Raw genomic sequence first — 18,099 nt, forward strand, 5'->3', positions numbered from 1 at the left:
ATCCACTGTGCTGTGTGGCAGATGCCCCAGAAATAAGACGCCATGTGTGAGGTCAAGAAAAAGGTTGGGAATATTTTCAAGCCTCAGGACCACCCTCTTTCACCCTAGAAGGGGAAACAGACTACAAAACACTGCAGAAAAAAAAAAAAAAACACTTGACACACCAAAGCAATCATGTGACTGCATCTGTTCATTTCACATCCAAAGCTGCAACACAGAAGCCACGCAGTGCCCTGCTTTTAACTCTCAACCACATTCAACAAAGGTATAAAACACAATTATTTTATTTATTTCTTACAATCAAATCCTGCCAACTAGCAGACTTCCACTCATGCATCATTAAAAACAAAGGACATTTCCTTGGTATTTTCAAATGATGCATTATACAATAAACAAAGTTAGAACTTAAAATGCACCCTGATTAATTATGTAAACTGGTAATTTGTTTAAAAAAGCATAACTAATAATTTGGTTCTTTTCTTCATAAAATGGAAATTTAAATATTCTCCTGATAGTCTTGAGGTTATCATTATGTTATGAGTAGTGCAAAGTGTGGCACATGTAGTTTCATCTAGAAAAGTGTGTATCTTACACACCTTATTTAAACAAACAAAATGTGCATGACAAAATGCATACAGTCAATGCATGATAAAAAGCATGTTTCAAATATAAGGCAGCCCACCAGGCCACCATACTATTCAGGTTTTGCATTATCATTTATGGCATTATAGATTAATTACACATAACATACTTTTACATATTTTAACCCTGAAGATAAGAAAAATAATTGTTGCTTGAAAAAAATTATTCCAGGTAGCCATTTGGTTTTTATCAGGAGAAAGTGAACCTCCAAGATTTAGTGTCTGCTGAGTTGGAATCATTAACTCAAGTCAGTGAATCAGATATGCAACGTATTTCACAGTGACTGTTTCCAAGTCCTGGCAATTTCTCCTCTCCCACAGTACGCCAGATGATGAAGCATTTCTGGGATTACCCTTATATGTGGTTTTCCCTTTTTTTTGCTGAATTAACTCTGTATTGTTGTATTATTTCCTCTTCTCATCTCATCTACACCCTTCCATTTTAATTATTCATGAGTCCTTTCAAAATATCCTCAGAGAGATCCATGAGGGGAAGTTCTGGAGATGGAAAATCCAAGGGAGGAAGATTTGGTATTGGAATGTCCTTGGCTTTGCCAGTATTTGCTGCAAACTTCTGCCAGGTTGAAGAGGCTGCAGCAGTTTCTGAAGGTGGTGGCAAGCTCCATAACTCTGACTTTTCTACAAAATCAGCATCTACTTCCAGCTCCTTTTCTATCGGACCTTTTAGAAGTCTGGCCTTTTCAGCCTTTAGTTGTTTATTTTCTTTCCTTAACCTTTCATTCTCAGCCACAAGGAATTCCACATGTCTCTTCAAATCTGCAATTTTTGTTGCCTGCTCCTCTATAATTGTTTTATCATCTTTTGGGGCTTTGCTTCCCATACATGGCTCTGTTGGCTCACTCTTTTGCTGAAGTAGAAACAGCAGTGTGTCTGGATCCCTGTCAAAGACGCCGTGTATTTCAGGCAGGTGTCTCTCTGTGGAAGGGCTGTACTTCTGAGAAAGAAGGGGACTCTGGCCCTCTGTGTCTTCAGCAGAGGGTTTGTGAGATGTCTGAAGATGGGGAGACACATCCTTGTCCGCGTTCTGCTGAGCTTTCAATCTTTCCTCACGCTTTGCCCTTTTCCACCGCTCCTGGATGAGAAGCAGCTGTTTCATGTGGCTCTCCCTTTGCAATTCCAGTGACAAATGAGCCTATTACATAGAAAGAAAGATACCATTTGGAGAATTTAATATTAAGTCTCTTTGGTAATGTCCAAAATATACTATTCTAACATCCAACTTTCAGAATAACTCGGTAACACTTAGAATTTATATACTATGTTTACAAATGAATAAAACTTCAAACTTTTTTCAAAATAACTAGGTCTTAAGCTAACACTTTTATTCATAAACAAAACACTATTCATTCAGAAAATCCAAAGTTCTATACTTAATCAACACACTAAATGTGCCTTTTCTATTCCTACCAAAAACAGAAATCTTCCCTCTTTAGACGTATTAACTCTACAAATGATTAAAAAGAAAGTCTTGACTAGGCTCAGGGGCTCACAACTATAATCCCAGCACTTTATGAGGCTAAGGTGAGAGGATCACTTGAGGCCAGGACTTTTAGGCTGCAGAGAGTTATGATTGGGCCACTGTACTCCAGCCTGGGAAAAAGAGCAAGACTCTGTCTCAAAACAGAAGAAAAAAAAAAAAATCTTCCTATTAACAGTGTGTTTAGAAGGCTCAATGAACACCTGTGTTACATAACTATATTCTCTATTGTCAAAGGAAGTACATGGAACAGAACACAACTTTTAAGTTCCCTTGGTTCAGTTTTGAGTACTTTTTCCTGCTAGTGATATCCCTCACAGAATGATCACTTTCATTCAGTCAGACAAATAGTGACAGTATTTCCTAGGTACCTGCCACTTTTATAATCAAGAAATTGTGTTTGGATAAAGGCATTTTTAAAACTTAGGCAGGCCCGGGTAGCACCTGTGGCTCAGTGGGTAGCCCCAGCGCTTGGCCCCATATACCAAGGGTGGCAGGTTCGAACCTGGCCCTGGCCAGCTAAAATAGCAATGAGAAATACATCAACAACAAAATAGCCAGATGTTGTGGTGGGTGCTGTAGTCGCAGCAACTCGCGAGGCTGAGGCAAGAGAATTACTTAAGCCCAAGAGTTGGAGGTTACTGTGAGATGTGATGTCACAGCACTCTACTGAGGGTGATAAGGTGAGACTCTGTCTCCAAAAAAAAAATTAAAAACCTAGGCAGGCCCTCCCGAAACACAGAAGACATTTAAAGCAATTGGTGAGACTAATTTAAAAGGACTTGAATTGCCTAAGTATTCAAAAGTCAAATGGGAGACTGTTCAGTTTTAAACATCTTGACAAGCAAAAGGTAGTCCACCTGTATGAGCTAATGATTAGGAAAGGTCCCAAGAGGAGTCTCTAAAGCAGGCGTCCTCAAACTATGGCCCGCGGGCTGCTTAGGACATTTATCTGGCCCAGCAAAAAGCTAGGTGTTTTTGCCGCTGCTGCCTGTCCTGCTTAGCAGCCAACTTGTCCCAGCGCCCGTAGTCTGGCCCTCCAATGGTCTGAGAGACAATGAACTGGCCCCCTGTTTAAAAAGTTTGAGGACCCCTGCTCTAGGAAAAATGCCAGAAGTTTCTTCATGCCACGTCTGGGACATCAACAGCAGTTCATTTGGTTTCCATTCCTTCCTGAAGTACCTTTCTCTTACCTATTTAATAAATTTTTGACTAGAGTGTTTTGAGAGGGGGACAACACTTTACTTTATACACAACTCAAGTCTACAAAAGAAAATCTTTCTAACCCTTGCTGCAAATATTAAGCACGTGCCTCACCTGCTCAGATTGTGTCAACGTCATGGCTTCGGAAAGATAAGCTGGTAAAAAAAAAACACAACAATAATATGTGAGTGTCATCACTTTATAATTAACAGGTAAAATGAAGTGTTTCAGTATTCCTCACATGACAAGAGACTGGTCCTTTTTTTTTTTTTTTTTGAGACAGTCTCATTATGCTGCCCTCAGTAGAGTCCCATGGCATCACAGCTCACAGCAACCTCAAACTCTTGGGTTCAAGCCATTCTATTGCCTCAGCCTCTCGAGTAGTTAGAACTACAAGTGTCCAGAGATAAAAAGTGATGATTATGTAAGATCCATTATTAATAATACAGTACTAGGCTGGGTAAGTTTTTATTTTAATTTTTAATTAAAAATTTTTAATTTTTTAAAATTTTAATTAAATTATTTTTTTTTTGAGACAGAGACTTACTATGTCACCCTCAGTAGAGAACTATGGCGTCACAGCTCACAGCAACCTCAAACTCTTAGACTTAAGTGATTCTCTTGCCTCAGCCTCCCAAGTAGCTGGGACTACAGGTGCCCGCCACAATGCCTGGCTGTTTTTTGTTGTAGTTGTCATTGTTGTTTAGCTGGCCTGGGCCAGGTTCGAACTCGCCAGCCCCAGTGTATGCGGCCAGCAAGGTAACTACTGAGTTACGGGGCCTACTGTAAGGAACTCAATGGAAACAGTTTAATGCATTTATGAAGACCTTCAACAAACTCTTCTGTCACTTAGGATCAGATCCTGAGTGACTTAATTTGTTTGAATTTAAATAGCCAATGTAAAAATCCTTACTTTTCTTCTCTGGGCTATTAGAAAGAAAGCTTAAGGCAAGTTCTCCTCTATAAATATGCAAAAATTCATGGTTCATTTATGAACTATAATCCTAGTCCTTTCCCATTTACCTCTACAGATGTCCTCATCTACCTATTTTTAATCACATTCTATGTGTCACCCTTTGTTCCACTGTAACACATTTTCTGTCCTTCCTGAAACAAGGTGAGGTATAAATAATAAATATTGTATTATTATTATTATGACAAGAGTCTCACTTAGTCACCCTCAGTCGAGTGCCGTGGCGTCACAGTTTAACAACCTCAAACTCTTTTGTTTTTGGCTGGGGCCAGGTCTGAACCTGCTACCTCTGGTATATGGGGCCAGTGCCCTACTCCTTTGAGCCACAGGCGCCACCCCTCAAACTTGAGCTCAAGCGATTTTCTTGCCTCAGCCTCCCAAGTAGCTAGGACTACAGGCACCCACCACAATGCCCAGCTATTTTTTTGAGATGGGGGTCTCACTCTTGCTCAGGCTGGTCACGAACTGTGAGCTCAGGCAATCCACCCACCTCAGCTTTGCAGAGTGCTGGGATTATAGGCGTGAGCAACCTTGCCCAGCCTAGTACTGTATTATTAATAATGGATCATACACAATCATCACTTTTTATCTCTTGCTTACTATAAACTTTTTTTGGTACCTTCATTCCTGCTTTAAGTTCCTTTATCAACATTTTGCAGATAACTACAAAGCATTTCTTTCTGTCCAATCTTTTTTTTTTTTTTTTTTGAAGATAGAGTCTCACTCAGTTGCCCTGGGTAGAGTGCTATGGTATCATAGCTCACAGCAAACTCAAACTCTTGGGCTCAAGTGATCCTCCTGCCTCAGCCTCCTGATGCCCAGCTATTTTTTTGTTGCAGCTGTCGCTGTTGTTTAGCTGGCCTGGGCCGGGTTTGAACCTGTCAGCCTCGGAGTATGTGGCTGGTGCCATAACCACTGTGCTATGGGCGCCAAGCCTTGATCTAAATATTTTAATGATTTTTCTGACTTCATGACATAGAATTGTTATCTGCTAAGATCTACCATTAAGTAGATGCCCTTTCCAAGAAAAAACAGAGTCTTTAGTCATACTTAACATATTTTTCTTCAATTTTCCTTTATCTTTGCTCCTGTATTAAGTTTGTATAGCTGCATACCATTTCTTTTCCTCTTGAGACATTCTACCTGCTCTGCTATTGCTCTGATATGGTGGGCAGGTGGTGTGCAGGAATGTTCTCGGACATCCCTCCGATGTTGCCTGCATACATTTGTCCCCTATCTACACTTCAGTTTGTTTAAAACCCACTTTCCTAACAAATACAACAGTTTCCACAAAACCAAGTTTAAACCAGCTAAAAACGCCTCCCTTTGTAGAATGCTGAAACTGTATAACATGATAGGAGAGAATATCCAAGGATATCCCAAAGCACATACAACTCAACAAAGAATCTCACTGTTTAAAGTATTTCCCAAATTTAAATCTTACAAACTGGGCCTTTTTTTTTTTTTGGTCAGGGCTGGGTTTGAACCCACCACCTCTGGCATATGGGACCGGCAACCTACCCTTCTGAACCACAGGTGCCGCCCAACTGGGCCATTTTTTTAAAAGAAAAAAATTTTTATTATCTAATTGCATGGCCATGGATTTGCCACAGATTAACAACAGGAAGAAATGCCTACCAAGACAGAAGTTTAATATCTATCTTAGGAAAATCAAACAATTCTGGTTAAATCGTTTCCTTCTAATATGACACAAGGCTAAAGTTCAAAGTAATATTAAGTAAATCATGAGAAAAAGAAACCAGGAAACTCTGAAGAACTTATTATTTAATTAGTAACATCAATTACTGTTCTATCAGGAATCTGTTAAAGTCACACCAAAGCATAAAATATCACCTATTACCTTTGAATGATAAAGACTGATCTTCTCTAGAATCATTTTCATGTTACCTCAGTTTCACAGGAAGGCCCAACTAAGATCTGTTTTCAACCAAAATGTTGATCAAATAGAAATAAATGTGTATTTACTGCTTATATATTGAAGATGAGAAATCTGTTCATCTTCCAGAATGTTCATTTTGAATACTAAGCTTTACCAACAGTTATTATTAACTTCCTCATTTAAGCTTTTGCTCTTTTGTTGTTCGTAAAATGAAATTCACTTAGGGAACTGGACTGCATGAGACAGATAAGGGAGAATTACACCAATCCAGTTATGGCTGCTGGCCAAAAGTTTAAAGCAAAAGATTTTTCCAACAATAGTGAATCCCTGGAGACTGTGACTTCTTAAACTTACCCTTTTTTTTTTTTTTTTTGAGACAGAGCCTCAAGCTGTCCCCCTGGGTAGAGTGCCGTGGCATCTCAGTTCACAGCAACCTCCAACTCCTGGGCTCAAGCGAGTCTCCTGCCTCCGCCTCCCAAGTTGCTGGGACCACAGGCGCCCGCCACAACGCCTGGCTGTATTTTTTTTTTTTTTACCCCCAGGTTGCAGCCATCATTGTTGTTTGGCGGCCCGGGCTGGATTCGAACCCACCACCTTAGGTGTATGTGGCTGGCGCCTTAGCCACTTGAGCCACAGGTGCCGAGCCAACTTACCCTTTTTCAATCTGAAAAAAATCTGGCATCTGCTTCCAGATTTAGACAGTATTTTCCTTCCTGATTTGCTATCCCAGATTATCTGGGAAATGTGCATATGCTCAGTTTCACTTCATTCAGCCACTGTCCACCTTGACAGCAAATTCTATTTTTCCACAAAAGGAAAGAAAAAATCAAGTAACTTCTTGAACATATTTATAAAACAAACACTATAAAGCATAGAGGCTACAGAGTCTTCCTCCTTAACTATGTAATCTCATGGTAAATTTTTAAGTCTGGGAATCTCTGCTTGATCTTTGAGAGCTGGACACAGGCTAACTTCATTTGCCCTTCACTCCTCCCATTTCTGGCTTTCCTTCCTATTTGCTTTTTTTTTTTTTTTTTTTTGAGACAGTCTCACTGTGTCGCCTTGGGTAGAGTGCCATGGTGTCACAGCTCACAGCAACCTCAGAATCTTGGGCTTAAGTGATTCTGTTGCCTCAGCCTCCCAAGTAGCTGGGACTACAGGCATCTGCCACAACGCCCAGCTATTTTTTTGTTGTTGTTGCCGTTGTCACTGTTGTTTAGCAGGCCTGGACCAGGTTCGAACCCGCCAAGCGCCCTAACCACTGAGCTATGGGCACCAAGCCTCCTATTTGCCTTTTTAAGATGTCGTCTTTTCCCCGTTATATGTCTAAAATGATTTCCAAATAAGTTCCTTCCTTTCAGAATACATCTACATTCATACCACCTAAAACACCTATTATAAGCTCTAGTCATAACTTTAAGTCACTTTAGAAAAAGTGAGCTCATTTCAACCAAATAAATTTTCAACTCTACTCTAAAACAAAACACAATGCTATTTTTAACCAAGTCTAAATTCCCAATCTGTTCAGGGAGATCTATCTCCATAATTAATGTGCCTTCATCTATTCTACTTCTAAGAATATTATAGAAAGGGAAGTGGGGGGTGGTATTTCAAACCAAACAATAGTTTTAAGTCATTAAAAACAAGGATTAGGCTAGGAATAGAACTTTCCTCCCTTTTATTTATTTATTTTTCTGTTTTAAAGGCAGGACTCACTATGTTGCTCAGGCTGGTCTTGAACTCCTGGGCTCAAGTGATCCTCTGGCATTGGCTTCCAAAAGTGCTGGGATTAGAGGTGGGAGCCGCCGTACCTAGGCTAGTCTCCCTTTTATTTACTTAGAACATCCCCTAGCTCTCCATACAACATAGGTTGATTCACTCCATTTCAACATGTTATATATATGTAACCACGACCATTTGGGCTATATAACTAAAGGTATTTACTATAGCCTTCATACACAATATGGTTATCTCTCTATTTTCTTGAGATAGAATCTCACTCTGTACCCTGGGTAGAGTGCCATGTCATCAGGCCAGCTTAGAGCAACCTCAAACTCCTGGGCTCGAGCGATCCTCTTGCCTCAGCCTCCCAAGTAGCTGGAATTACAGGCACCTACCACCAAAACCAGCTAATTTTTCTACTTTTAGTAGAGATAGGGGTCTCACTCTTGTTCAGGCTGGTTTCAAACTCCTGAGCTCAAGCAACCCACCTGCCTCAGCCTCCAGAATGCTAGGATTACAGACATGAGCTGCTGACTGGTTTTCTTAAATAAAGAGGTATTTTTTCTCCATACACACACACACACAAAATAATAACATAGAAAAATAGAAAAATTAGCCAGAAGCAGTGGCATATTCTGTAGTCCCAGGTATTCTGGAGGCTGAGGGAGGAGGATCACTTGAGCCCAGGAGCTCAAGGCTGCAGTGAGCTATGATAACACCACTGCACTGTTCCCTGGCAACAGATAGAGACCTGTCCCCCCAATCCCATAAAGAAAATTAAACGTATTGTCTTTATAGTGACTATAAATTAAACAATCTGTTTCACAACAAAATATGGTTTAGAAAAAGACTTAAAGAGCACTGGCTGACAAATTCAATGTTGTGCAAAGCCCCCATAAAACTCACATGAACATACAGAGATGTATGGAGTACCTGTGGTCAGCCCTACAGCATAAGGTGACCAGACATCCCGCTTTTGGTGGGACAGTCCCGATTTTTAACAATTTGTCCCACGTCGTTTTAAAAAGTCCCGATTTTGGAAAGAAGCAGGACAAGCTAGAGAACGGGAAGGGAACAGACAGTTTTTGGCTGCCATGTGGCTATTTTGCCAGGATATGAGTTTTATATTATTTTTGTTAATTTTATAATGTTAAACTTTAATAATAACAAATAATTGTTGAGAACTGATTATCAAGAACTGCTTATCAAAGTTTGCATTGTTGATCAGTTGATTTAATGAACAATGGCATTTTTTGGCATTGGCAATATGAAAACATTTTGTAACTGTCTCTCAGATAATACACATTGTACTGCGGCATGCTAGCGCTAGTGAAACAAGTGATGTCAACAAATTAGCTATTCAGATAATTTAGGTAAGTAATTTATTTATTTATTTCATGAATTTAGCAGACAGTACTCACATTATTAATCTTTTATAGTGGCGGCAAAAAGTCTAGCGCCGGCCTTGAAAGTAACACGAGTTATGAGGTATCATTATTAAAAAAATATATTGATAAGGAAAAGATTAAATCTTGGGCATCAGCAAAAATCACAATAGAGAACAAATGGTTAGAAATATTTCATCATTTTGAAACAAACCATGTTCCATACAATAATGCACTAAAAATTGTGCGATACGTGCTGTCCTCACGAGGAACTAATGCTGCAATTGGACGCATTTTTTCCTACGGTAAATAAAGTGTGGACATCAGAAAAATCACAATTAAGTGTTGAGACTTTGAAAGCCATTTTATGTGTGAAATATAATTTAACAAATTCTTGTGAAAAATTTCATGACCTTTTAAACGACAGCAATCTACTAAAAAAAAATTAACTCAAATGAGAAATATGCCAAAGAATAAAATACTATACATAATTTTTAATGTATATTTGTAAATTGTACTCATGTTGAAATTAAAAAAATATATATTACAATACTACTTTTGCATTCTATGAACATTTTTGTTGCTCCATATAGACCAAATTTTTAATTAAGAAACCCCCCCTCCCCGGCCCACGGTCAATGGTGTTCTGCTTTACCAACGTTAAAATCTGGTCACCTTACTACAGCAGATACATGGGATACACTTCGGTAGCAAAGCTAATTCTATAAAAAAAAAAAGACTCGAAATTTTCTCTGAAAAATCAGTGACTTGCAGGCAAAAGTCACTGAAGTAAAAGGATTTACTTCAGGATGTACAGTCTGTATTTCAGCAATAAAATAACATGGAAAGGGCAGACTCTGTCAGGAAAGAGAATTTGGCTTTGAGAATACTGGCCTAGAGGGAAAGGAAAGTGCCTACAACAGAAAGAGTTCAGGAAGCCTGGGCATGGTGGCTCACACCTGTAATTTCAGCACTGTGGGAGGCTGAGGCAGGATTGATTGAGTTGAGGAGTTCAAGGCCAGCCTGAGCAAGAGCAAGACCCTGTCTCTACTAAAAAGAAAAAAATTAGCTGGGTGCTGTGGTGGGCACTTGTAGTCCCAGCTACTCAGGAGGCTGAGCCAGGAGGATTGCCTGAAGCCAGGAATTTGAGGTTGTTGTGAGCTAGGCTGAAGCCATGGCACTCTAGCCTAGGTGACAGAGTGAGACTCTGCCTTCAGAGAAAAAAAAAAAGAGGATAAGAAAGACTTCAAGGCTTACTCTGAGAAAAATGACCCACATCCATTTTGGATGTACCGTGATAAAACACCCCCTTGCCCAAAGCTTTCTGGTTTGTCACTCAGCCAAAAGAAAATGAGCTAAACAAAACAGGCCTCAAAGATCTGATAAAGTTAGGTCTTTGATAAGAAGACAACAATTCTAAACTTTATACCTAAATGAAAACAATCACCAGCATGAAGAGATGAAATACCCAGAAAGGAAACTAAAGAAAAGTCACAGGATCCATCATTTCAAGTGGCAAAAGTCTTTGTAGCTTTTGTATTATCAGCATCTAAAAAATAGAAACTCAGTGAAAATGAGTTGGTTGGAACTGAATTAGTTATTTTTCACAGCCTGAAATGAACAACAATTTGAAACCCAGACTTTTTTTCAGAATAAGATAAAGTGACAGACTTCTTGCAGTCAGCTTCTGTCTTTTGGAATCTTTGGGCTCAGAGGGCTGTGTCAACTATCATCTACTGGTATGGTTTTTTTTTTGTTTGTTTGTTTTTTGAGACAGGAGCCTCAAACTGTCCCCCTGGGTAGAGTGCCGTGGCATCACAGCTCACAGCAACCTCCTCCTGGGTTCAGCGTCCCACGTAGCTGGGACCATAGGTATCCGCCACAATGCCTGGCTATTTTTTGGTTGCAGCCGTCATTGTTGTTTGGTGGGCCAGGCTGGATTCAAACCCGCCACCTTGGGTGTATGTGGCTGGCGCCTTAGCCGCTTGAGCCACAGGCACCAAGCCCCAGTATGGTATTTATGACATCTTCATGGTTTACAAAGAAGACAGGGTTCAGAGGAGCTAGGAATTTAACACACTCACTTGAAAAGTAATCAAAGCCGATGTTCCGGTGGGTCAGCAGTGTTAACCTTGCACATGCAAGCCAACACATGTACTATGATTTTCATTCTAAATAAAGTGTTAAGAGATACAGGGGAAAGATACTCCCTTCAGTATTAAACTTAGTATTTCTTGAGAATACTCACCTGCAGCCTTTTTGTGACAAGAAATAGCTTCTTCGTATTTTCCTGTAGCTAATAAACGGTCTGCCCGTCTGCTCTGTTGATGAGCCTAGAAGACAAAACATTCCTAAGTTCTTCTGAGTCACAATAAGACAACACTTTAAAAAAAAAAAACCAAAATACCTTTTATGGCCAGGCACAGTGGCTCAAGCCTAGCACTCTGGGAGGCCCAGCAGGGAGGACTGCCTGAGCTCACAGGTTGGAGACTAGCCTGAGCCAGAGTGAGAGCTTGCCTCTAAAACTAGCAAGGTGTTGTGGTGGGTGCCTGTATTCCTAGTTACTCGAGAGGCTAAGGAAAGGGGATCACTTGAGCCCAACAGTTTGAGAATGCTGTGAGCTGTGATGCCACAACACTCTACCTAGGACAACAGAGTGAGATTCTACCTCAAAAAAAAAAAAAAAGAAAGACAAAGGCAGTGCTCGTAGCTCAGTGGGTAGGCCACATACACCAAGGTGAGCAGGTTCAAACCCAGCCCAGGCCAGCTAAACGACAATGACAATTGCAACAAAAAAATAGCCGGACTGTTGTGGAGGGCGCCTGTAGTCCCAGCTACTTGGGCAAAAGAACCACTTAAGCCCAAGAGTTTGAGGTTGCTGTGAGCTGTGACAGCACAGCACCCTACCGAGGGTAACAGCTTAAGACTCTGTCTTCAGAAAAAAGAAAAAAAAAAAAGACTATAATCATGAAATCATTTATCAAATAGTAAAATCCAAGTTTCTCTTAAATCATTTTTATCTTTCAACAATAAAGTTACTATTTGTTTTTAAAATAAAAAAATGTGGAAATTATACAGTCAAGGCATTAATGATACCAATATCTTATATATAGGGTAGATTTTTTTCAGGTACAACTTACCAAAAAAACAAAGATAAATTCAGATGTTCTAAAAGGCAAATAATCTAGTGCTTGCTTCAGCAGCACATATACTAAAATTGGAACAATACAGAGAAGATTAGCACAGCCCCTGCGCAAGGAGGACACGCAAATTCATGAAGCATTCCATATTTTTTCCTGAATTTCCAAAAAAAAAAAAAAAAGCAAATAATCTAAATGCTCTTGAATGTAAGATAAATGGAACAAGCAATCACTGGCTTCCTTAAATTTATGTTACACTTTAAGAATTCCAAAAGAGCCTAATAGACATTATTTCACCTATTTCGACTTTGTGAATGTTCTTTCCTTTCCCTCTTTTAAATATGTGACAATTAAGTCTGTGAACTTGCCACCAGGTGCTTATGTTGGCAGCACTGTAGAAACAGCTCAGAAAGGTTAGATAACACGAGCCTATCAGTGTCTTATAGCTGTGTTCCTGTCAACGTGTGGCAGTGTCCTACTGACTGGCGTTTGTTGTTTCATGTTTTGTCTCTCCTTGGAGGAATGTTGGAGCCTTGGATTACAGCAATGAACAAACATTAAATTTCCTGTTAAAAATGGCAAGAGTGAAAGTGAAACCAGGGACATGTTAGTCTAAGTTTATGCAGATAATGCCATGGAGAAAACAGCGGTGTACAAATGGATTAAACTCTTTTTTAAGGGGAGAGAAAGTGTTACTGATGAAGAGAGGTCAAGGCAGCCAGTAATAAGAAATGGCAAAATCATTGAGAAAATTTGTTGAGCTGTGCATCAAAATTGTCAGCTATGAGAAGCATAGGAGACCAAGTAAACATAGATAGAAAAACAGGTAAGGAAATCCTAACTCCTGGGCTCAAGCATTCCCCTGCCTCAGCCTCCCAAGTAGCTGAGACTACAGGCGCCTGCCACAACGCCCTGCTATTTTTGGTTGTAGTTGTCATTGTTGTTTGGTGGGCCCGGGCTGGATTAAACCCAACAGCTCAGGTGTATGTGGCTGGCACCTTTGCCACTTGAGCCCAGGCACTGAGCCTAGGTATGAAAATCTTGGCATTAGAAAGAGGTATGCAAAAATGATCCTGAAAGAGCTCACTGATGAACAAAAACAAAAGAGAGCTAAAGATCTTTAAAGAGGCAAGATGATGTTTTGGGCCATTGGTGATGAAACACAGGTGTGCCGATATGACACTGACACAGAGTGTCAAAGTGCACAATGGATATCAGCCAATTCTCCTTGACCAAAAAATTTCCACCAGTCCAAATCAAGAGTCAAAGAAACATTGCAGACCTTTTTTGATAATCAGAAGGATTATTCACTATGAATTTGTACCAACTGGACAAAGAGTTAACCATGTGACTGTAGTGATACTCAGCAATGAGGTCTGTGGCACTTATTCTAGAATGACTTTGCGAACTTAATTGTCAGACCTCAAAAGGCCAAAGAGACTGATGGAATCATGTAACTTGTAACTTACGTGAGAAGTTTTAATGAGAATACAAATCGCTTAGGGGTCTGGTTAAAATATAGATTCAGATTCCGAAGCTTTGGAGGGTTTCTGATTCTACCCAGGTGAGGCTGAAGTTACTGGTTCATGGATACACTCTGAGAAACAGGGATGAGATGCTGAGGTTACTTCAGTCTAATACTATGTTTCTGTAATCTATGTGTCTCTGATGATTCAACTACTTTCTACCCTGTACTTAAGTTTTTTTGAGACAGAGTCTTTAACTATGTCACTCTCGGTAGAGTGCCGTAGCATCACAGCTCACAGCAACCTCAAATTCTTGGGGCTTAAGTGATTCTCTTACTTCAGCCTCCCAAGTAGCTGGGACTTGGCGTCCACCACAGCGCCCAGCTATTTTTCTGTTGCATTGTTGCTTAGCTGGCCTGGGCTGGGTTTGAACCTGCCAGCCTCGGTATATGTGGTTGACTCTGTAACCACTGTGCTACGGGCATTGAGCCCCTTGTGCTTAATTATTTATGTGGCTCCATAACTAAACTTCAAGTTCTGAGAGAGCAGAATAAAGTGGTATTTGAACTGCTGAAGACAAAAAAAAAACAAACCTCAAATAGTTGAGAGCTGGACCTTATGGCTCTCCCAAACTCTTTAAAACTTCCCCCTGTAAAAGTCTAATCTCTAATCACTCTGACAATTATGGAGTTATACCTCATTATATTCAAATACTATAATCCCAATAAAAACACACACTTCCTCTAGCTTACGTGATGCCACAGCAATAAAATTCCCTGTTGAAAAAAAAAGTACAGGTCGGGCGCAGTGGCTCATGCCTGTGATCCTAGCACTCTTAAGAGGCCGAGGCAGGTGGATGGCTTGAGCTCATGAGTTTGAAACCAGCCTGTGCAAAAGCGAGACCCCATCTATATTTAAAAAAAAAAAAGGAAAGAAAGAAAAACTGAGGCAAGAAGATCACTTGAGCCCAAGAGTTGGACGTTGCTATGATCTATGATGCCACAGCACTCTACCCAGAGTGACAGCTTGAGACTGTGTCCACCCCCCCACACACACACACAAAAAAGAAGTGCCCATAGCTCAGTAGGTAGGCCACATACACGGAGGGTAGCAGGTTCAAACCAGGCCCCAGCCAAACTGCAACAATAAAATAGTCAGGCATTGTGGCGGCACCTGTAGTTCCAGGGAGGCTGAAGCAAGACAATCGCCTAAGCCCAGGAGTTGGAGGTTGCTGTGAGCTCTGTGACCCCACAGCACTCTATGAGGATGATAGAGTGACACTGTCTCTACAAAAAAAGAATAAAAAGAGTGGTGCCCAAAGCTCAGTGGGTAGGGCGCTAGCCACATACACTAAGGGTAACAGATTCGAACCTGGCCCAGGCCAGCTAAAGGAAAAATGACAATTGCAACAAAAAAATAGCCGGCATTGTGGCAAGTGCCTTTAGTCCCAGCTACTTGAGAGGCTGAGGCAAGAGAATCACGTAAGCCCAAGAGTATGAGGTTGCTGTGACTGTGACACCGAGAGTGACATAGTAAGACTCTGTATCAAAAAAAAAAAAAGAAAAGAAAAGACAAAAGAAAAAGGAAAAAGAAAGGATAGTTCCTATTAAGTTCTTAGACATCTAGCAAGTACAGACTGGGTAAAGCTTGACTACCTAGGTTCAAATCTCAGTTTGAACACTTTATTAGACACTCAAGTTTTTTTCATCTCTAAAATGAGAGTTGTAAAAACTAAACTAGTTGAAATATCACAGTGCTTAGAATGGTACCCGGTACACAGCACTCAATAAGCCCATCATTATGCTGCTAAGTACCATGAAAAACAACAGAAGTGTTGGAAGTACCTGCTGTTGAGAAGCTGACGATGTGGCTCAGTGCCTGTAGCTTAGTGGGTAGGTCACCGGTCACATATACCAGGCCTGGCAGGTCCACACCCGGCCCAAGCCTGCTGAACAACAATGACAACTACAACCAAAAAAAGCGGGCAATTGTGGTGGGCACTGGTAGTCCCAGCTACTTGAGAGGCTGAGGCAAGAGAATCTCTTAAGCCCAAGAATTTGAGGTTGTTGTGAGCAGTGATGCCAAGGCACTCTACTGAGGGCAACATAGACTCTGTCTCGAAACAAAAAGAAAAAGCTGGCTATGTAATTGAGTGGACTAGACTAAATTGCATTTTTAATCTTTTTATTTTTTTTTTTTGAGACAGAGTCTCACACAGTCACCTTGGGGTAGAGCGCTCTGGCATCACAGCTCACAGCAACCTCAAACTCTTGGGCTCAGATGACCTTCTTGCGGCAGCTCCTGAGTAGCTGGGACTACAGAGACGTAACACAACACCTACTAGTTTTTCTATTTTTAGCAGAGACAGGGTCTCACTTTGCTCAGGCTAGTCCTGAACTTCTGACCTCAAGCAATCCAGCCACCTTGGCCTTCCAGAGTCCTAGGATTACAGATATGAGCCATCGCGCCCAGCCTAAATTGCTTTTTTAAAAAAGTAAAATATTATAGACAACCTGTTTTGGTAATAATGCTTAATTTTAAAAACAATCTTTACAGATTTCACATATTAAAATGGATCTCTTTAAATATTGTTCTAGGGATTGGGTGGGGTGGCTCACACCTGTAATCCTAGGAATCTAGGAGGCCGAGGCCAGTGGATTGCTTGAGGTCAGGAGGATTCCAGACCAGCCTGAGCAAGAGGAAGACCACGTCTCTACTAAAAATAGAAAAACTAGCTGGGCGTTGTGCCGGGCCCCTGTAGTCTCAGCTACTCAGGAGGCTGAGGCAAGAGGATTACTTGAGCACAAGAGATTGAGGATGCTGTGAGCTGTGATGCCATAGCACTCTACTGAGAGTTAAAAATAAGACTCTCTCTCTCTCAAAAAAAAAAAATACTGTTCTTCGTAGAATCATAGCCACTAAAAGTAACAATTCCATAAATGTGTTTCTCTGGTATTCAAAATACAACAGTCCTGCCTCCTTCTGTGCACTGCTTGTCTTGCTAGGCACTCCATGAGATCCTTGCACTAGTTCTGATACTACCTTGCTCTCTGGCCACCTAAAGGATCCCTTCCTCAGGGTTTCAAACTCAGGACAAAAAGTATCAAGAAAGTTTAACATCCAGAGGCTAGCCAGGTGGAAACAGGTCTGCAGAGAAAAAGAGGAAAGCAGTCAACCCTGAAGAGGCAGAGAAGGAGAATCCTAGGTTTGAGTGACAAGTTCCATATGTTCTTAGACCCACCTACGTTGTACCTCCTCCCTTCCTGTGACTTTCTTTGGAATCCAATAAATTATCCCTTTTGGCTTAAGCTAATTTATAATGGGCTCCCATCATCTGCAACCAACAAAAATCCTATCAATTAGGTTACTAAGTGACCACTGTCACTGACGAGTACTCTCTACTTCTACATGTTAACTGCTTTAGAAATACAGGTTCATTATTATCTTCTTTCCCAAAAGAAAACAGCATTATCTTTTACAATTTTTATTTATTTCTGTGTCCCTGGGGAAAGCTATATACAAAGATGAAAAGAAAAGGAACACCATGTGCACAAAATACCAAAAAGGAAACAGAGGAAAATCTCTGGAACGCCTGACCTTACAGTAGGGTCCTCCATTGGGAGCAAAGGAGAAAACTCATTTGCTCCCCCTTTCACAATCATTTCACTACAAGTCTCCTACAGACAAGCAGCAAGCAGTATCTCCAAACACAGGCACTAAACTGACTGCCTAACTAATGTAATGCGATTCTACTTAAGATAACTGCTCCAGTGTCAGAGAATTCCAGGAAGACCTCTTTTTAATTTTAAGTCTAAGGATCAACTTCTCCCACATGCTGCTCTTCCTGCATCTTTTTTTCCTTCAATTTCCAGTTTAGCTTACTTTTTTTCAGAACTGCTTCCATCTGCTTTGAAGATAGTGAGAATCTTGTATAGTTTTTCAAATTACAGGATACAACATACTGGTGGGTTATGAAATCAATTTAGTGGGTCACAACTTGCATTAAAAACCTCTAACAGTGGCTCACGGCCTATGGCTCAAGTGGCTAAGGTGCCAGCCACATACACCTGAGCTGGCAGGTTTGAATCCAGCCCGGGCCCGCCAAACAACAATGATGGCTGCAACCAAAAAATAGCCAACATTGTGGTAGGTACCTGTAGTCCCAGCTTCT

General features: G+C 40.7%; 1 protein-coding gene and 1 non-coding gene across 2 annotated transcripts in view; one reads left to right on the forward strand and one right to left on the reverse strand.

Annotated features, from left to right (window-relative positions):
• Window positions 1–266: 266 nt before the first annotated feature.
• NRBF2 (nuclear receptor binding factor 2) overlaps window positions 267–18,099 on the reverse strand; it is a 25,658-nt gene continuing 7,825 nt past the window's right edge. Inside the window, exons 2-4 of the mRNA XM_003783627.2 lie at window positions 11,571–11,655; window positions 3,457–3,497; window positions 267–1,794 (exon numbers count right to left, since the gene is read on the reverse strand). Coding sequence (XP_003783675.1) covers window positions 1,084–1,794; window positions 3,457–3,497; window positions 11,571–11,655 — 837 coding nt within the window. The 3' untranslated portion in view covers window positions 267–1,083. The remainder of the gene's footprint in view (window positions 1,795–3,456; window positions 3,498–11,570; window positions 11,656–18,099) is intronic.
• LOC111723167 lies at window positions 12,510–12,616 on the forward strand. Its single transcript, XR_002771765.1, has one exon. It is a non-coding gene; the product is annotated as a U6 spliceosomal RNA (small nuclear RNA).

This window comes from Otolemur garnettii, unplaced genomic scaffold (genome assembly GCF_000181295.1).
Source record: "Otolemur garnettii isolate 467f Iridium unplaced genomic scaffold, OtoGar3 scaffold00008, whole genome shotgun sequence".
In the NCBI taxonomy this organism is placed as follows: domain Eukaryota; kingdom Metazoa; phylum Chordata; class Mammalia; order Primates; family Galagidae; genus Otolemur; species Otolemur garnettii.